The following is a 24,626-nucleotide window of genomic DNA, read 5'->3' as shown; positions in this document are numbered from 1 at the left end:
ATTAGACACAATTCACCTGGAAAGGGGATAACAGGAAAAGGATATGGCAGATGTCTATAAAATAACTGAGTGGCATGGAGAAGGTGAACGGGGGGCAACTGCTCACTGTGTCTCTCAGTAGAAGAGCCGGGAGACACCAGACGAAACAGGCAGTTCTCAGGTTCAAAATTCACTGACGGAAATGGTGGTTCATAACTCATAGTTGGCCTGTGGAGATCCTGGCTCTGGGTGCTATGAAAGCAAAGGGGTATACCAGGGAAGGATCAACTCTCCAAGGATAATTTCACAGAGAAGAATTTCACCCCAGTCCATCAGACATCAGGGTGGCACACAGGCCCACAGCTCCCCAGGGCAGGCACTGGTATCCGGCCAGGCCGCACAGACACAGACAACCATCCTCATGCTATATTCTTATCATGAAGGAAGATGGCAATGGGACGCACGCTGAGAGCATGGCTTTACACCTTGCAACTGGGAATGGCATTGATTGGGCTACCCATCAGACAGAGCACCCTGAACCATTTAAACAGGACTCTCCCCTTTCCAGGTGGAAAAGACCCCCTTTATCTAGTACTGGTGCAGTGAAATGTTAATTTTGCATACTTTTAACGCTGAAGTAGTCAGCAGGATTAACCAGTGTGAGGTGATTAACTAGAATGTGAAAAGGTACAAGAAAAGGAAGGACAGCTTCTTAAGTTGTATAATGAAGTTATCCATCACATTGCCACGTAGGGTAGCTCTTTCACATCTCAGTATAAAAATTCCCTGGCTCGAAAGGTATGATTTTATTTGAAGGTAAACAGATTAGTAACTCAGGGAGATGACTGTACGTCCTTTTCTGTGGAAAAAATTATTTATTGCTAGTTCCATCTGTCATTATCTCCTCCTCCTTTTCCAAAGCCCATCTGTAAACAGCCACTGTCTATTCCTCACATTAGGTAAGTAAGAGTCCACGGGTCGGGAGAGAGGGGATATAAATGACTCTCAGGTCTATCCAGAACAAGTCTACAACCACCATCCAAGTCCACAACCACCACCTTCAGAACAAAGTGACCAAAACCAACTATCCGGTCTGAAGAAGGAAAAGAGGGAGGAAGGGATGTAGGATGGGAAACCAGAAGTAACTAGCACAAGATGATTAGCAGGCACCTTCTCGTTTGAAAAACTCTCTTACTTTTCCAACCTCAAAAAAGAAAAGAAAAGAAAAGAAGGAAAGAAAAAGATATACCTTTTCCCTAGTCCCAAACAGTCACCAAAATAAACAAACAATGCTAATGAGCTGCTACATTAAGCTAATGCAGCGGTAAGTAGCAAGGCAGCCATATCTAAAGCAAATATCTCCATTATATAATTAGAAAATGAAAAAGCTGATGCTATCTGTGGTATCTGAACATTATCTCTAGTATAATGCCATCTTCCCCTAACAGAATGTATATATCTGTAGGTATTTTAGCAGCCACCTTTTAAAAGGCTTCAGAAAGCCTTGCGGGGGGGGAGGCGGGAAGAAAAAATCACCTCCAGAGAATGCTTTGAAGCCATCGTGAAGAAACAACTCTTGTGCTCCAGAACTGTTCCTAGGAAAAGTGGATCAAGGCAATTTCTGCATATATTTCTCCTAACTGTTTCATAGCCTAAATGGAAGAGTCCTTCAATGGGAGGGAGAAGAGCGTGCTGTGAGTCCGACCTAATCCTGGCACCTTCAGGCTGAGCAAATGCCTGTCGTTTATGCTCGTGTTGGAACCTTCACAGAGAAGGTAAATTTCATCCATTGTTTTTGAGGGGTTGCTGGTCTACAGGGCATGGAAACTCTTCTGCTACAAAATAAAGTAACCAGTACAGAGCGCGAGCTCTGTGCTTCCATGTTGATAATTACAATGTCTTACTTGGCTAATAACGTCAATATATCAAAATCTGTTTCTCGATATTCAAAAAGTGAGAAGGGATTATAACATGTCCTTAACTAGGAGGACCAAATGTTAAGAAACAGTTTTCAGAGTAGGCTTTTCTAATGACAGTGAGAACCTAGAAATCAAGACTGAGCTTTCTAAAGAAAGGAAAGGACGGAATCTAAGGACTCTGATGAAAGGGAAAGGACTCTGATTGCAAAATCCGATCTGATTGTGAAAGACAAAATACCCCTTAGCTGTGAGAGGTGGAATGTATTTTTCCCATCAAAATGGTGGGGGCAGGTATGGGAACTGTTTATGTCACTCAGTGAGCAGGGACTTAGTGCCAAAAATTCTGTGGATAGCTTATCAAACTCATATCAAATGACTTTCTTCTTTTGATAGTAACAGCTCTGGAGAAGATAATAAGCCATATTCCAGTATGAATGTGCTCCCTAATGAATGTGCTCTTTCCCAAAAAGGACCGTGTATCTGGCCTACTCCTCAGCTAGATTCTTAGGATCCAAACAGTCTTGTTGTAACACAGACTTTGAAAAGTGCCTCACAAAATACTATTTTAAAGCTCTAAACATAGATGCCATCTGATGTTAGGTATTCTTAATGAGATCTTTCAAACAGCAATTATTCGCATTCAGATGGATTTAAACCTTCTCGTGCTTTTCTTTTCTCTAGTAATGGTTAAAGAGCTATTAATAAAAGTGCAAAAGATGAAACAGCATTGTGAAAATTACATATGCTGTAATGTACATACATACATAATACATACGCCTGAAAAGTACCAATGAATAAAAGGAGATTAAAGAAACAGCCATGGAAATCAGAATTTCCGTATTGAGAGAAACTGGACTCTATCGAATAGTATATGTGTGTCTAGAGAAATTAAGGTCTAGTGGTCACAAACTACATAACCAAATGACCCATAACTGTGCTTGGGTAAGGGGCTGAGAATAAGCCTCCACTGACAAATCCTGAGCCAAAGAATGTAAAGTGAAGGAAGGAAGGAAGGAAGGAAGTGAAAGTAGTCAGAAACTCCACTTTCACCTGTTCTATTTGCTCGAGCAGTACAGATCTATTCCCCTGGTACTATAGCTTATAAAAATGAACTAAACTGCTGTAAGCGTTCAAGAGATTTTCTTAACTTCCTTTCTAGGAGTTCTCCATTACCTCTGAAGTGGGCAAATGATAGATGTCCCTCTAAAGTATTGGATTAAGATTCACAGCAAAGATTTAGAGGATGTAAACATAAAAGCATCCAGGGTTACAAGTGACGAGAATCCAGTTTCTACTTTTCGGTCTTCTAGTTAGGTACCTACTATTAACCTTATCTCACTTTTTTCCACTCCCAGTTACTACCAGCAAGTTATCCACTAGGTGCTCAAAACTGAAAGGTTCAGAAGAAGTGTTTGAAATGTTTCTTCTTTTTGCTCATGGCTGTTTATCAGGTGTTTCTCAGTATTGAAGCATTTTCAGCTAAATAATATCAGTTTTCAGGAGCTGCAAAACAGGCTTGTTTGCTTTTATAGTTGTGGGTAGACTATATTTTCATGGAAAGATTAAATTTTTTCTGAGAATTTCCATAAAAATCTGTTTAGTTTAAACTGTTTTCAAATTTGTTGTATTCTAAAACCTTTAGATCAATATTTTCAAAGAGAGGGGACATAAAGTAGTCTTTCCCACATATTTAGGTATATATATACACTTACATATGTATATACACACATACATATATGTACATACATGTATGTACATAAATACACATACATATAAATATGTACATAAATATATACATATAATCTCTCAATGTGCCTGTATTTCAGAAAAGAGAACCTTTTCACCATATTCCTATCTTCTCCGTCATTCTTCCATCCGTCTCCAGGCCCTATGCAGTGTGCTTGCATGCTCAATTTAACTGATGAAAATCAAGCTGCACGTGTATGGATTTAAGCAAAAAGTTCACTGAAATGAGCAGTTTTGTTTCATCTCTACCCTCAGGGTTTTCTGTTGTGTCCACAAAAATGAAATGTTGCCAGAATATCCATTTTGGAAGTGAAATCTGAGTGTTTTGACTGAGGAATATTTACACGTGTTCAATTTGACTCATAAGAGACTTGAGTTTAAATTCCTATCCTGTTTTTTTAGAGTCAAATTTTTCTTGGCAAATTGCACTAACTTAAGAGCAGCAGGGAACATACAGCAAGAGTTTTTTATTTCTAAATCCTGTGTCTTAGACAGTAGGTAAGAGCAATTCTTGCTTTTTTTTTTGTGACAACTGTTTAATCTTTAAATGAAATTTCCTTCCTAAACGTGACTTTATGCATCCCTTTCTGCAAGCATTGGCTTGAGGAAATGAGTTCCATGCCTTGATACGTAAGAGAGTTAAGGGCTTTCTCCAAAAAGTGACCTAGTCAAAGAGATGCTGAGCATCAGCTATTACTGGCCAGGGCGGAAGCTGTTGATGCTCAGAAACTCTGAATATCTTATTTAGGTTCCTAAATATGTATTTTGACTCCTGGTTTGGCTCAGTAGCTGAAGAAAGAATTAACACTGACAGATTCCCAAGGAGATATTGCTGCCAGAAGGACAATTTCCTCTGAACTGCTTAACAGAAGTCCAGATAAATCTGTCTTTAATGAAACTTTTAAAAACAAGACCATGGGCAGTGTGTCAGGGGTAAATACCCCTGATAAGCTTGGCAGTCAAGAAAGAGGAAAGAAAAGCCAAATCTGGAAGGAATATGGCAATGGCTATTGTGAAACAGAACTGCAGCCTATCCAGCAAGTATCCTGTTTCTGCAACTGACCAGTACCATCTGCTGCAGACAAAGGCTGAAAAAAAAGTACGAAAACCATTCAACTTTCAGCAGTGCCTATGCCCTAAGACACGGTGGTTTATGGCTTTGCAAATTTTGGGAGCAAAGAGAGGAGGAGGAAAGATGCTGAGTGTTTTCTTTACCCATAGAATTGCCTTTCTATTTTGGAATCCAGCTAAATTAAGCTCCTAAGTAGTTAAGCATCAAAACTAGGCTGCTATGTATGTGTTTTAAAGTATTTTGGGACAGGCAGTTTTACTACACAGTTTTACTGATTCTGTCCATGGGAAACACAACTTACGAGGTTACAGTACGATACAGGAAATGAGATCAAAATGATTCTTTACACAGGACCCGTATCACGTACACAGATCCATATAGTGCTAGCATAAACTCTTTTTCCGAAGGAAAAGAAATAAGTTGTTTAGAGTTACAAGGGACCCTTGCTGGGATTCAGGTGCACTAGGACATGGTTCTGCAATGCACATATAACAGTGGAAGTAAAAGTGTTTAGCATGGTTGTCCTAGGCCTTCACCAATCTTGCTTTTTTTCCCCCTTAACCTTCTTTTCCGATCATCTTCTGAGAAACTCCTTCCAGGTTTTAGTTCTGCCAAGTTTCTCTGTGAGGTTGCTTTACTTTTAGCTCCCCTTAGCATCTACTCTGCGGTGTGGGATCTACTTGGGAGTGCTGTCATTTGCTTGAAGGTAAGTTCTTTGAACTTAATTTGAGAGATAAACAATATCCTTTCTCTCATTCCACTTTCCGGAGCATTTCAAAATACCTTCCAGATCTGAAGTAATGAACAATTACCATCCTGAAAGGAATTCACTAATTGCATGATGCATATGTAACACAAGAGTCATTCTTCACTTCTGTTGTTACAACTGACTTCATTTCTCCTAGTTTTATCCATAAAATTTTCAACTGTAAATTGTATTATTGAACAAATTTACCTTGGCACGTGCACTTCCACAGAGAACAAGAAAACTACAGAAAGGAAAGGTGGCATCCAGAGTAGGAAAGCTTTTATCAGTATTTCATTTCTCAGCCTGAATTTCGTGTGGATTTTTTAATGTGACTGAGGCAAGACAAGGGTAAACTCACATGACACGCTGAAAGAAAGAAAGAAAATGAAGAGGGAATTGGGACTGAGCTCCCAAACTGCACTTTTAATCACTGCTTTTTTATAAATTTATAAAGGTCCCCCCTGCCTGTCTCTCTTGGTAATTCTGAAGTGCTCTCACGAAGCTAGTCTGAGTAATTTAAAGTACTCTAAACTGCAGGTGAGCAATGCTGGCTACTGTTTAGCTAGCAAGTCACAGTACTTTATAATCCCAGAAAAGGACAGGTTAGAGAGCTTTATAAATGTATCAGCCATTACTGAAATACAGGTTAATCTAGGTTTCTTGAAAGGAAACGTATTGCTGTGAATGGGCAAAAAGATTTTGCCTTTGTTTTTTTCTTGTTTCACATAAAGGTCAGCCGTTAGAGTCACATGACTCACAATTTACCCCAAAAAAAGCAAAGTCAGGCCACAAAGCAGCACGGCCCAGCATAACGCAGCCCAAAGGAAGAAGCTGTCCTCCTGGAGTTCTTGCGACCCAGGCCGCTTTCAAGAGCAACTGCAGCGCCTACAACCGCCTTTCTCTATCAGTGCCACCCCTACAACATATTTTTAAAAGGAAAATTTCACACTCATAAGTCTTACTTATGTTTATGGAGTCTTCCACCGCTGTCTGTAGCTTTTTTTTTTTTCAATCAGCTCAGGTTTTACTCCACCATGCCTCCTGCCTCAAATCTTTAAGAGCAGTCAGCTGAGATGGCTGATTCCCCCAAGCCCTCCTCACAAAGGCTAAGGGAGATTAGAAAGCCTTGTTTGAGGCCCAGTAGCTGACCAAGTCAGGAGATCTTTCTTTATGCGTTAGTGATGGCTAACTGCCTTCTGGTAATAAAACCGGATGCAAAACTGCAAGCCAAAAACGATCCCACGGGGAAACATAAATTAGATTTGACAACGCAAGGTTTGCATTCTTCGTTGAAGCTAGAAGTGACAGTGGGCAGAAAGGCAAAGGCTTCAGCTGAACCCGGACAAGGCCAGGGATTGCCTGCATTCTGCAAATGCTGGGAAGGAACAGATAGTCCTACACTTGTCCCACTCGGCCTTCTTCATTTGACTGACCATGGGCTTCACCTGGCCAAACGTGCCATTGGCATCCTTTGGCAGCTTGGGTGAGAGCTGGAGTATTTTGGAAATGGCCCTGGTACCAAGGGGTACCGTTCACCTTTGGCTCCATCGCACTGTCCAGCAGACATTTCCCCTTGGTTAGGCATGGTCAGCCCCGATCGCTTCATCGGTGTCGCTGCTGGACCTGCTGCATCCCCAGCCACTCTGGGTTTGAGCGCAGCACTGACATTTCCTCAGTTCCCGCGTTAGCAACTCTCACCCCATTCTGCTCCTTTTCCAGCTGAAAGATAGCCCAGGACTAGCAAACACGGCTGAGAGGCTGACATGACAGAGAGGACTTGCTCGCTGTGGACACGGTGGAGCTGCAAGGTTTTGCCTGTTATCTCTTACCCTCCACCATTATCTCTGGGTATGAGCAAAGATGAGAAATGGGGGTATCCTCCCAAGAAAGTCTCTTCCTCTAATGTTAATGCTGATGAAACGTATCACATTATGATAGATATGACTACATTTCATAGCTTGACTGAACTGACTTTTTGCAAACCTAAAAATTAGATATAAGAGTGTACCTTTTCCTTTGCTAATCATAGTTAGCCTTGTCTGACAGGTATTAGCCCAGATTTTTCAGCAAAATGATTCTACTTTCTGGACAAGTTATCCCAGCTTTACCTAGCTTTAATCTAAAGCCAATATTCAGAGTCATTTTTTACTACAGCTCTTCTACATTGCAGCAGTTGAACCATTTCACCATAGGTTAAAAAAAAAAAAGAAAAGAAAGAAAGAAAGAAAAAAATTCATTTTTAATTCAGATATTTATTGATTCCCTCCCCTCCCAAAAAGGAGAAGTGGGAGAAATGCAGGAATGTGCTAAAGTTTCTCAGAATTTATGGAGATATGATGTAATCATAAATCTGTGCATTCCTTTATTAGACAAACAGCCCTTCTGAGAGAAGTAAGCTAACTATCCTAGAAAAAAGATCTTTTGACTGCAAAGTCCTCAAAATAAAAAAGGGTTTAAAAGCTTCCAAACAATGATTTGGAGTGATGGTTTGAAACAAATATTTAACAGAAAGTTCTAGCTTTTTTTATATAGAATTGATTTGAATCTGGCTGCAGGTCACAGATGTGATGATTTGGTAGATGTGAACCTGTTGTGAATATTACGGGTATTTGCCCTTCGAAATAAATTTATCAAACTGTCTTTGATGAAGTGAGAACCATGGCTAGACTCTTACCTTTCATGATCACAATGCTTTGACAAATCCTGAGTCTTATTAGTGTTATTAGTCTTCTATGGTATTTTATTATATACAGTTTTAAAATATCTATTATGTAATAAATGCATTTGCAATGAGCTGATTTTGTGACTACAATCTATTCCGAGTCTTTCCATTTTTGGTGACCCTCCCAGCCACCCCTCACCTCCAGGCTGTAGGTCTACTGCGTGTAGCTATAAGAAACGGTTACATTTTTATGACATAACTTCAATATTAGATGCTTAAACTTTTTTATGATGTTTATGATTTTGAATGATCAAGGAGAAGAGAGAGCAAGGGATAAAGGTGCACTTATTTCTGCAAGATTATTACTCTCTTCTACTGCCTCCATTTAGTGTATTTTAAACGCAGAGAAAATGTTAATGTTCCTCAGTGAGCACTGAAAATACATAGCCACTGGAAAATACCCTAATTAACCTTCTGTAGATTATTTTCAGTCTTTTCTTGATATATAATCTTTCTATATAGAAGAGACATTTCTCCACCTTTTCTACTCCGTGTGCATGCGTGCGTGTTTGTGTGGGTGGATGCATATGAGCGCGCAGGCACGGAGGTGCGTGAACGTACGCATGCATACTTCTGACTGAGCTATTTCTAAACTTTCTGCACAGGGAAATAACACGTGTGGCTTAATTATTTCTTATCAATTAACATTTATGATAAGCAGCCATTTTGCAAAGCTTGGAGGTTAACTCCTAGCTCCACAGTGCAATGACTTCTGTAAAACTTTGATCTGGGTTCAGTGCCTGGGTGCAGTCGGGAGCGTGGTTATAGGGGGAGAAGAGCAACTCAGAACCTCTGCTAACGTGGTGCTAACCTCTGCTAAACATTTTATTGGTAGGGACAGCTCAGCTTGCACATATTTCTTAACACTTTCCTGCTGGTGTACCATGCTGCTTTGTACAAACATCCAGCAAAACAGAAAATTGTGATGGTTTACCCACTTTTCTTTTAGGTGCCCCTATTGCCTACATACTGCAATACTGAGGGATTAACTCGTAGGGCCCGATCCTACTGAGCGTTAGCTTGTCTGCCGCCTCAGACTGTTACCCACAAAAGCTGTGTGGTAGTGTGGCATGAGATGCTCAGCACCTCCCACGGCCGTGAGCGTGCTCAGCTCAGCATGACTAGTCCAAAGAGGAAAGAAAATAGATTTGGGGCCATGATGAGACAGTGGGTCAGGTACACAGGCAAGCAAAACATGCAGGACGAAATTCTGGTTCTACTAAAGTCAATGAAAAAAAAAAAATGCTTTCTGGCTTTGCTAGGGACAGATTTCATCCCAGAACCTGAAATATTTACACAAACCTGTTAAATTTGAGTATAAAATGTCTAAATATATGTTTCATCAAGGCACTTTTATGTTTTCCTGGCCCCTTTATCTTGTGTCAACTAAAAATTCATAATACCAATTTTGACTGAAGGCTGGCTTTAATTACAATTTCTTTTACAGGTCTCAACTGCTTTTTGTATCCTGGGAAATGAGAGCAATTCTTTCTATCATATTCAGAAAGAAAATGAAAAGGTTGGTAAATGTATAAGTAATTTTAACTGATTCATTGATCTGAATACTTTTAAAGTAATACAGTAAGTATTTCTGTCACACTTTGAAGTTAAGCTTGGAGCTCAGTTACATCCCTTAGGGTTATTTTATAGCCATTAAGAATGTGTACCTTTTATCTGGTGCCTTCAATTAATTGAATTTCAAAAATATTCTCAAATGTTTTTAGAAAATCATTTAGTTCCTGGAGGACATTCCTGTGTGATTTATTGTTACAGTAATTAAAAGCACTGAGTATTACACTGGTCACTGTTGGAACTCCTGTCTGCCTTTGGCTATATTTTGGTTTAAGTTAAAACATATAGTGCTCTTGAGAGACTTGTGAAGGAAGGCAAAAAAAAAAAATTAATTCTTTTCAGATTGCTTCAGAATTTTGGCACACTTATAAATAACCTCTTGAAGTGATCACAGTGATATTTACATGATAATTATATGCAAGCACAATTAAACTTCTATATTAAACAATTAAATAATGCTTCTCCTGCTATGGTAAATTATTCCTGACTACCCATATTAGTATTCCATAGTTCTAATCAGCGCCATAAATAATTTTCAGTTTTACACATTCTTCTCCGAAGCAATTATTAAGAGCTCTCAGGAAGAGTTAAAAAAGCTAATGAAAATAATTAGCAGGAAAAAAAAAAAAAAAGACGATTCATCCTGCATTGAAAGATAACCCTAACTGAAAACTATAAATGTTTCTTTACTTGCGTCATTGTTTTCTGAGGCACGCAGTTCTCCCCTCTGTGCAAGAGGCGATCGCTCACTTGAGTAACATCCTATGGAGCTGCTCCCACGGGGAGAGGTCTGTAGGACAGGACCCACAGCGCCCGTCTCGTTTAGCTGGGTCATATGGGGGAAGGAACTTGCTCCTGCCTTGCTTCCCTGGAGCTCCACCTTGCTCACCTGAGCGAGGGCTGCCGGCTCAGGCTGCCTCCTTGCTCAGGCAAAGCTTCCAGGACAGCAAAGAGGAGCGATTGCCCCTGGCTCACTCGGGACCTTCTGCCTTCTCAGGCTCTTCAGTGAGAGCTGAAATGGCTAAGCTTTTAGGCATGTAAAACGATGCTGCTAAAAAATAACTCTCTCCACCCGTTTACATATTAAATAGAGTAAGGGAGCCTTAATGGCGTCTCTGATCACATCAGGTTTTTTTCCTATGAGAGCAATATCATCTCCAAAGATGGGTATGAAAAACCTTCTCAAAATCGAGGGCGCTGCTGTAACACTTGCTTAGAAAAGCAGTGAAATAATAATTACAAAATGTATATGTTTACAGAATACAGAAGGCCTACAAATGACCATACAGAATCTGGAAATGGCTGCTTTTTATCAGTTTAGGCACACATTTTTGAATAAAAGTAGAGTAGTACCGATTCTGACCAGTGCAAGACAGATAAACATTTCACATTTAAATGTACACACTGAAACCATTGTTCAAAGTAATAACCCATCCTTTTAATAACCCATTCCTTTTACAGGGAAATGCCTAAAGGTTTTCTCGCGTGTATCAGTCTTTTGAACATTGCATGATGAATTTAACGTGAGAAAAAGAAAAGAAATGTACCTGTACAGATCCCTGCACCTTAAGATAAACCTTGCTATTTTGAGGTTAAGGTAAAACCGTGCACCAAAACCAGATGAGGACAAAAATAATTCAAGTGAAAATCTTACCCGTGTATTTATTACATTCTGAATTATATTGGCTTTATTGTGCAATTGTTCCAGTTATGTAAATGATCTCAGGGGTTTCATAATTAAGTTAACGTGCTGTTCATAGTGTGCATGAGCTATGAGACAAGGGCTAGTGGTTTATTCCTCGACTGAGTGTGATTTAATGACCTCTGCAGTGAAATAAAGGCCAAAAAAGTAAGCGATCAAACCAAGGTTTTCTCCTCTCAGATTTCTCAGAAGGTAGGTCTTCGAAGAGCAGGCATTGTGCTTCAGGAGCTGACACTGGCAATTACATGATATTCCCTTTTCAAAGGGAAGTATACGGCGCTAGCACCAGTGCTGTTTGTCTAATGACATGGAAAATGAAGGTGTTTAACCACTTGGTATCATTAAAACTGGCCTTTTCACAACAGGGAGGGCATTGGCCTAGTTACAGAAATGGCAAAGGATGCCCGGCTAGACAAGACCAACACCACTTCTGCTGTGAAAAGAGCACCTTTGGATAGTGGAAGTGTTGAAAGCGGTTCAGACCTTACCGTTGTTGGATCATCGTTGGTCACTGAGAAAGAGAGGCAGAGAAAATCCTGAACCTCACGAAAAGCATCAGGCAAACGGCAAGGCTGCCCGCCAGCCTCGGTGGCTGCTGTGTTGGGAGCGCTCCCCAAAAACTTTAGCTTTCCCTTTGGCTGCAGGCCCCTTCCTCGACTGACTGGCAGCCAGCGTTGTGGCAGGCAGTTGAGGGCACCACGGTGATGGGCTCCCATGCCCACCTGCTGGGATTTGGGCTCGGCCCAGCTCGGTCCCCCTCCTGCCTGGACAGGCCACTCCCTGCTGTTCCCAACACCCCACATGAAACTTGTAGAGGGAAAGGGGGACCCCCGAGCACCCAGCAGGAGCCGGGCAGGGAGGGAGGGGGGGACTGCCTGGGAGGGCGTCGTGGCTCCGGCAGCGCGCCCAGCCGCTCGGCAGCACCTGGGCCGGGCCGCGCTGCAGCGCAGCCCTCCGCCCCCGCGCAGGCAGGCAGGCAGGCTCGGCCCGGGGACGGGGAGGGGGCAGCCCCAGCATCGCCGCCCCCTCGGGCCTCCTTAGTCCGTTTTAAAATGCAAAGGGCTCGCCGCGTGATTGGCTTGCTGCTGACGAGCGCCGATGGGGAGAGGACTCTGGTTTTCTCCCTCCGTGTGGGCTTCCCCGCCTCGGAAGGCGCCCGGGCAAGCCGAGAAGGGGGAAAGGGAAGAGGGTTTCCCGGTCTCGGCATCCGTCAGATTTACCCTGTCACACCGCGCTGCGAGATGCAACGCGTGCCGAGCCTTGCGGGCGCGGGCCCATGCAAACGGCAGAGGCATGAAAAAGCCCTGGCAAGAGTAAATCTGTCGATGTACAGATGTTCCCTATGAACGTTATTGTTCAGCCTTCGTGGTAACGGCGGGAAGACACTGGATTAAAAATTCCCCTTGCCACCCCACCTCTCCTGAGCCTTTCCCCCCCCACCTCTTTGTCTTCACTTAATTAGGTAGGGTATAATGCTCTCTTTTCCTCCTCTGTTTTATTGAGACGTCTGCCCAAGCTCGCGCCTTTAAACGGAGAAGATATTGATCCCTCCTCCCCCTTCTGTCAATCTCGATTTGTCCCTCTAGTGCTGAACAAACAATTAAGGAAAGAAAGTGCCGAACCGCGCGGTAGAACTTGGCACAGCGCGGGCCGCCGCGGAGCCGCCGGCGCGTTGCAGGGGCGCCCGGGGCCGCCGGGGCCGAGAGAGCGGCGGGGCCCCACCGGCGGGCAAAGCCCTCGCAGGGAAGGGGGACGAGGCTGCCAGCGCGGCCAGCCTCGGCCCCCGGTGACGCCTGCCGAGGGGCAGAGGCGGCTTTGGGCATGCGGCCGCCTGCGGCTGAGCCCTGGCGGGGCAGACAGACGGGCAGGCGCGGGCGGAGGCAGCGGAGCGAGCGCTGCTAGCTGGGGCCGCCGGCGGGGGCCCCGCCGGGGCCGCGGGGCGCTGCCCGGGGCGCTGCCGCCCGCCGCCACCGCCGCGACCCCCGGCAGCGACGCCGCCGGGGCCCAATAGGTGGGCAGGTGGAGGTGCCCGTTTCCTGCTCGCACTGTCAACGCCTGCCTGCCTGCCAGCCCACCTCCTTCGAGCGGGGGGGAAACAAAGGCAGCGCGCAGAGAGAGTTGTCCGCAAGTTTAGCCTCGCTCGCTCCGCGCTTGCGGGGAGAAGCCGCCGCTCGGAGGGGCGCGCAGTCCGCCGGCGCCAGGGCTGCCTGGCAGCCCGCCGACCGTTCGCCTACACGGAGGACGCTCGCGTCCCGTCCCCCCCCCTCCTCCCCAGAGTCAACGCGGTTATTGTTTGCAACAAGGACAGCCGTCGGGGTGGCAGCGCTAATTTTCCTCACCTGCTATTAATTATGGTGTCCCCCACCCCCCAGGCGGCTTTTATAACCCGAGGAAGCAGGCAGCGCTGGCTGCTTGTGTTTTGAAAGGGGGAAAGGGGAAAAAAAAAAGTTGGAACTTGAGTGTCTGCTCGTGTTGGAAAGTGTTAATCAGTAGGAAAGAGTGTGATCAGTGGAGCCGTTCACTTGGACGTCACTCGAGGCCAGGGGGTGAGTGAAGTGACTGTGGCGCCTGGGGACCGAAGGCACCGTACCGCTCCAGTCAGGTATTGCGCACCGAGAAATGTCGGCGGTAGTTCTCCGGAGCTCCCTGCCCAGTGAGCCGGCGCGGACAGCAGGCGAGAAGCCCTGCCATGGAAAAGCTCTCGCTGCAAGGTTTTAGTCGAAGCGTGGCGTGATCGCAGGTAAAAATTTTTCTCCTTGTTTTAATGATGATGCTTGTGTGTGTGCGCGAGTGTGTCTCTACGGAAGGCGGGGGGGGGGAGGGAAGGAGAGCGGTGGGGGGGTTTTTTCGCCTGCGGAGCCTGCTTGAGCAGCAAGCCAGCTGAAAACGAACTGCTGGAGGGGAGAGAAACTATCTGTGATGAATCATTTGGCTTTGTGCAATCTTTACCTAGGACACAGGGCAAATGCAATTTAACGTATGTGGTGTTTCTTGGGAAGGGGGTGTGGATATGATACTCAGCGAGCGCTAAGGTAAGGTCTCGGGTCAAACTTTCTGCATTTTAAGGCAAACTTTAAAAGGAATAGAATTCGACCTTGCAAGAGGGAAAGTTTTATCGTCGCATAGAAGTATGCTCAAGCTGCCCGTTGCCAAAGCCGGTGGCGTTTGAACGCCTACGAGTCCGCGGTGTGTGGGGTGCAGGAGCCGAAGAGAAAACCTTGCTGAATGCTGCCTTTGCTAGCGACAGCGTAGCTGTAATCTTAGCACCGGGCAGGTAAATGTCAATATGTTGCAGGGTCCGTCCGTATGGCTATAGAGCAGCTGCCCGGATCGCAGCATTTGCTTCTCATGCTGAAAAGTTTTCTGTGTGTGTGTGTGCGTGTGCATGTGCGCACGCGTGTGTGTGTTTTGGCTCTCGCTCCTAAGTGTTAAAAGTTAATAAATACAAAGAACAGCGTGAGCGTGTGAGGCCTTTCTGCTTTAGCCTAGAGTGTTTGCCAAGAGGATTGAAGTCTGCAAAATGAACGGGTTGGAAGGAACAGCTTTGAACAACTGGCTTGACGCGCAGTTGTAATCTGCGTAAATTAATTAGCGGCGTTAGGCAACTGTTATGTTTGTCATCGTAGCTGTAGTGATCACACGCAGGTTTGTGTAGGCACGCCGTATGAACTCGCCGTCCCTCGATTTGCAACGCAGTGTATGCAATTACACCTCAGATGGGCTTTGAAGAAAAGTCGTATTTACCGTCAGTACCGACTTTTTATGGGAGCTAATCCACTTGAAAATGTTGCAGACTGCCCTCAGTTCCATGTCAGATCCCAAATGGGCAACGTGTAGAGCTCCACAGCGCTTGTCAGGCGGCGTCAGGGTTGCTTGAAGTCTTTAACGGGCAAACAAAGCAAACTCGACTGAAAGAGCTTGCTAAAGTCTGTTTAGCCCATAAGCAAATTCCGTCACTGAAATATTTCCAGGAGTGGCAATAACCCCTCCAAAAGAGGAGGCGATGAAAACGCAGATAGTAAAACTGGAGCTGCGTTAACTGCCTCTAGATCATGTCCCTGAAGACGTCCATCAAAGCGTTAGTCCTGAAGAGGTTTTCTGTTTTACCTGCTGTGGCCTGTTCCAGGATCACAATGTTTCCTTCGTGTTTCATGTTTTTATGATAAAACTTGTATGAACGTTGGCTCCAGTTTCTCGGAGAAGAAACACGTAACCCTCGAAGACATACTTAGTTTGGCTTTGGTTCCAAGAGAGCTGTTCTTCTGGGTGTGCAAGCTTCCTCTTCTGAGAGGGAAACTCTCCAGCGTTTCGTATTGATCCAGAGGGTTTTACTTTCTTAAACTTTGGAGAAAGCACTGCTTGTTTATGTTTCTCGAATCCCGTTAACTGTTTTGCACAGGCAAGGGGCTTGACAAGGCTCAGTTTTTATTGCATAGCAAATACTTACATTTTCCAAATGCTTAAGGATATAGCCCACAGCATTAAGCGTCTTTACTTGGATTTGAACAGTGTTACGGTGTTAGTGTGCGAGAACCACAAAGGTTATTTTAAATCATTGTGGGGCTTATTGCATGTTTGTGCTCTAGCACCAGAAATTCACGACGGAATATAACTTTGTTGAGTTTCTTATCAAAAAGGGCCATTATTTGTAGCTTGTAAGTGAAACAAAACATGAACGTTTGGGGAAGATGTAATGTCAGCTTTTAGAAACTGACTGTTTTGTGTTATAAATATTAAGTTTCTCTTCCCTCCTCCCCCCCTCCCCGTGACTGCTTTCTAGGGAATACAGATTGGAGCTGGCATAATGCTGACCAGTAAAGGAACAGAGCAGGCAAGCTGCAAAGAAAAATGACAAATAACTGCAATGATTAATACACAAAAGTTCAGTGCAAAAATGGGCACCGGCATATTTGCATGGTGCAGAGCAATGAAAGACAACTGTGATATATAAATAGACAAGGAGTATAAATATTGAATTTCACCTTGTATTTTAAAGTTTAATAGATTCATCTAAATATCAAAACCTGGAGCGTTCTGGGGGCCACTGCGGGGTTGACATCTGCGCCGGGTAGTATCAAAGGTGTGTGGGGGGGGAAACAGGACATCTCCCAAACTGTGACTTGGAAAACTGCAAGGACTTCTCAAGACAGTTCTCCAGCTCTGTCGACTAATTATAGTGCTTTACACTGAGCCACTCTTGAGATAAGTGCAACTGTTGTGCTCCCCAGCACCGGTGAGTTATTCTCCGGGGCTTAAATAAACAATCCCCAGTGTAATCAGCATAGGAGGCAGAGGGAGCAGTACAAAACCTTGCTTGCAGACCATTGTGTAAACATTGGGTGCCTTTTCTGCCAAAACAATGCAAAACAAAAGCGTCGAGCCCTTCATCACGCTGCACAGAAGGAAGCTGCTTGTAAACAGTAGCTGAAAGTGCCATTATATCCTGGAAGCGCTGGGGTATCAGAAGAAATAAAGAAGGGTTTCAGGGCTGTAACAGAACCCCGATGGCTAAGTTATTAATATTCCCAGGAAGCAGATGATATTAGTGTTTCAGGTGAGAAAAGAATAAACACCTTCTTCCCCCCCAAATCAATACAGAACTCAAATCCGATTATTAATGTCACTTGATTCCTGTTTCCTATACGTTTCTCCCGGCTACAGATACTAAGCTGTCAGGATAATTTGCATGTACTGTAACTGATATCTTTTATTTGCAAACACTCTCAAGCGCCATAAAACGCTGCTCGCTGTAGTCTAACTCAATCCGAGAACTAGTATTTTCATCTGTAAATTAAAGCAATTACGCAGCAGATATTATATTATGTGTACTGTGGTCTCCAGATAGTCATCAATCACCCTCAATCGAGCTGTCAGTGTGGGCAGATTCGTTTCTGGGAGGCAGTCTTCCAGCTGGGGAGAAGAAGAGAACATCATCATTAATTAGAGTGTGACCCTGGGGCTATTCACATGTCTGAACCCAGGAATCTCTCTGAGCAAGTCTGCACACCGCGGAGCAGCGCTCAGCCGCACCGGCCCAGCCTCGCCGCTGCGCCCTCCGCTCGCTGCCCGCGCCGCTCCCGCGGCACCTCCGCGCCGCCGATGCCCCCCCCCCGGGGGGAGCCTCAGCCTGCTGGGGAGGGCGCTGGGTACCGGCACCCGCGGGTCGCGCAGAGGTGCTGCCGGGGGGGCCCCCCGCGGAGCCGCGGCGGCGGGGCCCGGCCCGCCCGGGGTCCCGCACGCTGCCCGGTTCCCTGCGCGACTTTCCCTGCCAGCGCCTCGCCGAAACGCAGCCCAGGCTCCGGGCGGGAGCGGGGCCGGTGGCCAAAAAAAAAAAAACAAACCCCGCCGGCCAGGAGACGCTTGCTGTTGGGGTGAGAAATGAGCACGCTGGAGTTGCGACCGCCACCGCTGCCCCCCTGCATCTAAGCACCCCCCCCCGCCACCCCCGAGCTGTGCTCACCTCGGAGCACGAGCCTGGGAAAGGCTGGCTTTTCCAGCACAGGTTTGCCATGGGATCAAAGTCGTTTTAACGTGAAAAGTCACGTCCTTCAGTCATTCCCCAGAATGTGCTGGTAGGGTTTTTCTACCTGTAGTCACACGTCTGGAATAGGAGCTGGAAAGAAAAGCAGGACTGCATGTCATGTGCTTTATTGTCAGCATTAGTGCTGATTTTAACTGTTGATTAAATCTTAAATGAAGACTCAGTCGTGTGTCCCTTCATACGTCTTGTTCGTAATTGAGACTAATTATTACTGTGGGGTGGGAAGAAGCAGCTGCTCATTAATTAATTTCTAATTAAAAGTGCTTACCAGTCCTTCAGTGACAAAGGAGGTTGGGGGGAAACCTTAGCTGATACAACATTGATTCTTCAGCTTAAAACCATTCGTTTCCTTCCCCACAGAAATGTACAGAAACGTTGCGAACAGGCGTAGCCGGCGTTGGGGAGCTTTCAAACTTTCACTCCTGTTAGAGACAGACAGACAGACAGACAGAGTGAGAGAGAGGTGCCGTAGACTCTATTTTCCACGCCAGCGCAAAGACTCCCGAAAATGCATGTTAAACTTACGGGCAGGTTAATTTGAATAGGTCTTACGTGACGTCAGAGGCTCGGCTCTTTTAAAACAACGTGCTTCTGACTTGATGTATATGAACTACTTTTCCTCCCCCCCTCCTCCTTCCCCCCCTTCTTTTTCTGAGGGTGCAAAATATGTATTTCTGCCATCACGTTTGCCAACCTCAGAGCCCACACGTAACAATTATTTCTGTTTCGTAGCTGTAGAGGGGAACGCGCTAAAGTCACTATATATCTTTTTTTTTTCCTTTGGCTAAAAAAAAAAAAAGTTTAGGATTTCATGTAAATAAATTAAATGTGGTTTTCTGCTTCGTCCTATAAGCATCTAGGGACCTGTGGTTACCAATCAATTGGTACAATAGAGCAGAGCAAGGCTGCAATAGCGTGCAGATCAGACGTCTCGCCTTGTTTCTAGATAACTGGGAGCCTCTGTACCATGTCATATCCTCAGTTTGGCTACCCTTACTCCTCTGCACCCCAGGTAAGACTTTTTGTCTACAAACGTTAATTGATTGCATTTCAGTCATTATTGATTACTTCCGTTCAGTGCTGAACGCTGCAGCGATCCTTTCTAGCATGCGAAAGCGCGAAATCGGTTACTCACTCCGCATGTTTGCGAGATGCTTCCGTTTATATCTCGTGCACATATTTTTAAATGGGAAGGACCACTCGGGGTCTGGGGTGCTTTTGGTGATAATGATGGGAGGGGGAGGTGAGAAGGGGAGTAAGGGATCCCCCAGCCGCTCTCTCCCCCCGAGCGGTCTTTTCTCTTTTCCGATTAAATTTACTGTTTACCCAATTGAACGGGAAAGTACTGAGGTCTTAACTGTAGAAACACAATGGGATGTATTTAACACAGCAGGTTAATAACAGATGCACGTATGGCTGTTACAAACCTGCAGTCAAAATAAATATGCATGAGTGATTTGGGGTGGAGGGGGGGGGGAGAAAAGGCTTTTAAGAAGGCAGATGGGAAGCACTGTGCTGCAAAAGGAGGAAAACGATGCAAACCTAGCGTGGCAGGAGCGCAGCCGAAAAGTTAGTTTGTGAAAGCAAAGGGCTGGAGCGCCCGACGCGCCCGCATCCTTGCCCCCCCCCCCCGCCTTTCACGGGCGCGTCCGCAGCCCGAGCGAGCGGGGCCGAAGAGGGAAGGGGCGGCGGTGGGCCGGGGGCACACTCGGCGGCGGCGCGGGGCTGAGCGCCGCCTCTCCGCCCGCAGTTCCTGATGACCACCAACTCCCTGACGACCTGCTGCGAGTCGGGCGGGCGCCCGCTGGCCGAGGCGGGGGCCGCCGCCGCCGCCGCCGCCGCCGCCGCCGCCTCGGCGCAGACGCCCGTCTATTGCCCGGTGTACGAAAGCCGGCTGCTGGCCACCGCCCGCCACGAGCTCAACTCGGCCGCCGCCCTGGGGGTCTACGGCAGCCCCTACGCCGGCGCCCAGGGCTACGGCAACTACGTCGCCTACGGCACCGAGGCCTCCGCCTTCTACTCCTTGGTGAGCGACGCCGAGAGCCCCGCGCGGCTGCAGCCGCCCGCCCCTCGCCGCGGCCTCTGGGCGGCGGCGGCGCGCGCGCTCAGGCCCGCGGCACCCCCCCCCACCCCCCCCGCCCCGGCGCAGCCCGCAGCGGCCTGACCTCACGGCGGCGGGCGGTGACGCGGGCGGTGGCGTCACGCGGCGGGGCGCGCAGCGGCGCGGCTCAGGGCGCGGCGGGTCTCTCTCTCTCTCTCTTTGCAGAACAGCTTCGAGGCCAAGGAGGGGAGCGGGTCTGCGCATGCGGGCATCGCCCCGGCCGCTGCCTACTACCCTTACGATCACACCCTCAGCCAGTACCAGTATGACAGGTAAGGGGCGGGCGGGCCCCCGCCGCCAGGTACCGCTCTTCTCTCAGGTGCGCCCCAGCGCCATGGGCGTTAGGCTTCTACACTTTCAGGAACCAAAGGGTAGGCGAGTTTACTCAGCAAAGGAGAAAGAGGAGAGGCGTTTCTATCAATTAGGTCTTTTCCAGCTGTTCCCTGGAATAGACTTCGTCGTGAGTACAGGCCAGGCGTTTTCCTCCCCTTTTCTGCCACGAACGCTACTGCGCAGTAGTAGGGGTTTGCACTGCGCAGTGCTGCTCCTTGCCAAGCGAGCCCTCCGTCCCTGCTCCCTCCCTGGCCTGAGTGCTGCAGCCAGCTCGGCCCTAAAAGCCACGCCGCCCTTTCCCATCGCCCCCGGTTTGGTCCAGCTACCGCCCTACCCCCGCCCCGAGTGGATGCTGCCCATAAGCACCTGATGCCGGGGCCATGGGAGCTCTCGGCCCCGCGTGGGGGGGGGGGGTTGGGTCCGTGGGGGGCGAGGTGGCCGTGTCACACGGCGGGTACTGCCGGTGCCCGCAGGTACGGCACGATGGACGGCGGGACGCGGCGGAAAAACGCCACGCGGGAGACCACCAGCACCCTCAAGGCCTGGCTGCAGGAGCACCGCAAGAACCCCTACCCCACCAAGGGCGAGAAGATCATGCTGGCCATCATCACCAAGATGACCCTCACCCAGGTCTCCACCTGGTTCGCCAACGCCCGCCGGCGCCTCAAGAAGGAGAACAAGATGACGTGGCCCCCGCGGAACAAGTGCTCGGACGAGAAGCGGCCCTACGAGGAGGAGGAGGAGGAGGAGGAGGAGGAGGAAGGCTCGCAGGAAGACGCGCTGAAGAGCGAGAAAGGCGAGGGTAGCCTGCTAGACCCGGGGGCACGTAGCGCGGCCGGGGCCGGGGTTGGGGCCGGGGTTGGGGCCGGGGGCCGCGGCGGGGCAGCGCGGCGCCGGCAGTGACGGCGTGTCTTGTCTTTGCTGTCCCTCTGCCCCGCAGAGCCCACGGGCAAGGAGGAGAAGGAGCTGGAGCTCAGCGACCTGGAGGAGCTGGAGGCGCTGGAGTCGGGGAGCCCCGAGTGCGAGCTGAAGGCGCCCTTCGCGCCGCAGCCGCCGGGCGGCGGACAGCAGCCGCGGGCCGCCCCCGCCGCCGCCGCCCCCCTCGCCGCCGGCGGCCCGGCGCCCCGCAGGGAGCCCCCCATGAAGGCGCCGCTGCCCCCCGCCGCCCTGGAGGCGGCCGGCGAGCGGGCCAAGAGCTGCCTCAAGGCGGCGGAGGGCTGCGAGCAGGAGCTGCTGGGCGCCCGGCAGCGCGGCTGCGAGGCCAAAATGTGCTTCCCGCCGGGGCAGCAGCAGCAGCAGCAGCAGCTGCTGGAGGCCAAGCCGCGGATCTGGTCCCTGGCGCACACCGCCACCTCCCTCAACCAAGCCGAGTACCCCTCCTGCATGCTCAAGCGCCACGGGGCGGCCGCCTCCGCCGCCGTCTCCGCCGCCGCCGCCGCCTCCGCCGCCGCCCCGCTCGCTGTCCTCGACCGGCACCAGGACTCGCCGGTCACCAGCCTCAGGAACTGGGTGGACGGGGTGTTTCACGACCCCCTGTTCCGGCACAGTACTTTGAACCAAGCCTTGGGCAACACCACCGTTTCCTGGGCCACCACCAAAGGGGCCATCCTGGAAACGGGAGCCTTGGGACGCTCGGTGGGGAACGGCGCCAACGTGCTCAAGGGGCAGCTGTCAAGCTTGGCCCACCAGGACTCAAATAAAGAATTTATCGCATTTCCCAAATCAGGAAGCAAAATGTTTTGTTCCTAACAGCCCACCGAGGGCGAAAGGACTTTCTAACACTTGAAGAGTCAGCTACACTGAAAAGAGACTGGCGAGAGTTTAAATATAAAACTTTTTTCTAAGCGACAGAAACGAGGATTTAAAGTTCAGTTTGCTCGGTTCAACGGACAGACTTTACTCACTGCTGTTCTGAAGAATTTCTCCTGGCTGCGGCTTTAAGGGATCAATGTCGTGAGAGTTATTTAATTCCATGTCCCAAAGCACGTACTATAGTGTAGACCTACTTAAAAAGTTTACATCCGAAAGTTTACAAACGAGAAATTTTAATTCAGATTTAATTTAAGGCATGCCGACATTAGTTATAAAGACTTTTCGAGAGTTTTTCCTTCTAATTTCCTTGTTAGCCTATAATTCACAAACAGCACTTCTACTAAGTTTACACCTGCTGCACAAATCTATCTTGACAAAAAAAAAATATGTTAAAAGCTATGTTCACTCCAATAAATTGTCTGTTTCAGAGGTAACACCAGTGGTGGCGTTTTGCATTGCGCAGCAAGCGCATTTTAAGGTTTCGAAAATCCCCGAGCGGAGTTAAGCCGGTCACCCCAAGGACTGTCAACAGGCTGCCGTGAGCGGGGACGGCGCTCTGCACGCCCTCGGTGGATCGCCCTGGCCAGCAGACACAGCTGCAGCAGGAAGGCCCCTGCTCTTCTCCGCGCTCTCCGCTCTCGTTGCGCGCCCGCCGCTCCCCGCCGGCCGGGCCGGGCAGCCGGGAGGTGCCGCCGCCGCCGGGGAAACGCGGGGCGCCTTGTCACTGCTTTTGTGGGGTTTGGCAGTAGTCGCCTCGGGAAGAGGGGGCGGGAGGGGGTGAGAAAAGCCGCAGTAGCTGGAGCTGAGCCCGTGGCGCCGTAGGGCACCGGCGGCGGGCTGCAGGCGGGCTGCAGGCGGGCGCTGTGTGCCCGGGGGGAGCGCGGCGGCGCCCGAGCCGCGGCGGCAGCAGCCGGCCCCGGCCCCGGCGGCGGCTGCCCCGAAAGGGGCCGGGCCGTGCCGCGGCGGCTGCCCGGCGGCGTGTGCCGAGCAGTTGGTTCACATGGAAAATGTGATCTTTTAAGCGACCGTTTTAGCTTCCAGCTCCTCTGCCAGCATGGAGAATCGCTGATCCGCCATGAATATTTCAGCACTTCAGGACAGATGCTTTACCGTTTTGACGTTAAATAGAGTGCAGCCAAGGAAGAGAGAGACACACAGAGACAAGAGACAGAGCGCTCTCGCCCTGCCATTCAGGAGCACTCGCAGCCGATTTACCGTTGAGATAACAAGCGTTTAAAAGATTTCCCTTACTTCCCCGGAACGGGAACAAACTCTCCTGTTCTCTGGACCGGGAGAGGGGAAGAACTGCTGGAACAGGAGCTGCCCGGCGATAACACAGACCGCGGTCGGCCTAAACCCCGGAGCTGCAGCGCCCTGCTGCCGCAGGACAAGAAGAGCCTTTCTTTCCTCCTCGCCCGGCCCGTCCCCGCCAGCCCCTCCATAAATAAATAAACAAGAATACACCCGCGGGCGATATATCATTTTTTCCAAGGCAACGGCGAACGCAACCGAGAGAGCGCTCAGCTCGGATACGACGTGCTCCGTCCAGCCCGTAAAGTTTCTAGCGAGACCTGTTAGTGCGAGGACCGCACACAGGAAGCCGGGTGCGGAGATCAGATCAAGCCCTTCCCCTCTCCGCCAGCAGCCGTAATTGGATTGTATCCAGTCATATTCCCTGTCATTGTATTGACTTTCGCTCTCTTGGATGATATTATCGAGATCACTGAACCCCTCTGCTGATCTGGCTGTCAAAAGGCTCAGACAGGAGCCCCCGGCCTGGAAAACGTGCATCAGCCAAGATAATTTGAAGTGAAATTTTCATTTTGACAGTAAACCCCTCAATTTCTAAAGGCTCTGCACCCGGAGAGCTCGGTGGCAGGGGGAGGCTTTACAGAAAGCCACGTCTTAAACTGAAAAGGGCAAAAGAACTCGAATTAGTTGTAATAGATAAAAGGGCAAAAATAAAGAGTCAAGGGTACTTGACAGTAATAGCGAAAGTGGAGTCTCCGGGGAGCCGCGATCTCAGCTCAAGGCTGGGCCGGCAGGAATTTTAATGCAGCCGGGGCGGTCGGCGAGCTCTGCCTCTGAAACCCTGCACACAAAGCACATCCCTTTCAGCCAAACCAAGCAGGTGGGGAGGAAGAAGGAAGGGAGGAAAGGTGAGGGTTTACGCTACCCTCAAACCATTGGCGGAGGCCAGAGGGACGGGAGGAGAGGGGAAAAAACCCCCAGCTGCCTGCTATGGTGGTAGTTTTAAAGCAAAGAAAGCGCAGGGAGGTCTGCGTGCGCGCAGCGTGTGCAAGGACAAGGGTGGGTTTACAGCGGGTTTCGACTTCCATGTCAGCGAGGTTCAGTGCGGTGGGAGGGGGGGGGGGCTTC

At 48.6% G+C, this 24,626-nt stretch overlaps 1 protein-coding gene and 1 long non-coding RNA gene across 2 annotated transcripts; one reads left to right on the top strand and one right to left on the bottom strand.

Moving 5' to 3' along the window:
* Nucleotides 1-13,906: 13,906 nt before the first annotated feature.
* Nucleotides 13,907-22,669, top strand: IRX4 (iroquois homeobox 4). Its single transcript, XM_068936286.1, has 6 exons — nt 13,907-14,200; nt 18,948-19,013; nt 19,752-20,027; nt 20,268-20,374; nt 20,909-21,237; nt 21,376-22,669. Exons 2-6 carry the CDS (start codon nt 18,969-18,971, stop codon nt 22,182-22,184), a joined length of 1,566 nt encoding a protein of 521 aa, XP_068792387.1. The 5' UTR covers nt 13,907-14,200; nt 18,948-18,968; the 3' UTR covers nt 22,185-22,669.
* On the bottom strand, nt 16,434-20,282 carry LOC138066389 (uncharacterized). Its single transcript, XR_011139822.1, has 4 exons — nt 20,167-20,282; nt 18,270-18,423; nt 17,921-18,073; nt 16,434-17,370 (listed from the first exon to the last, which is right to left on the bottom strand). It is a non-coding gene; the product is annotated as an uncharacterized lncRNA (long non-coding RNA).
* Nucleotides 22,670-24,626: the final 1,957 nt, after the last annotated feature.

Source organism: Struthio camelus, chromosome 2, assembly GCF_040807025.1.
Source record: "Struthio camelus isolate bStrCam1 chromosome 2, bStrCam1.hap1, whole genome shotgun sequence".
Classification (NCBI taxonomy): Eukaryota; Metazoa; Chordata; class Aves; order Struthioniformes; family Struthionidae; genus Struthio; species Struthio camelus.
Note: the sequence above shows the minus strand (reverse complement) of the source record. Positions and strands in the feature narration are given on the sequence as shown.

Coding starts and splice junctions, on each gene's coding strand:
- IRX4 (XM_068936286.1), top strand. CDS start 18,969: ATGTCATATCCTCAGTTTGGCTACCCTTACTCCTCTGCACCCCAG. Junction 19,014..19,751: donor CTTACTCCTCTGCACCCCAG/GTAAGACTTTTT, acceptor CTCCGCCCGCAG/TTCCTGATGACCACCAACTC. Junction 21,238..21,375: donor GAAGAGCGAGAAAGGCGAGG/GTAGCCTGCTAG, acceptor TCTGCCCCGCAG/AGCCCACGGGCAAGGAGGAG.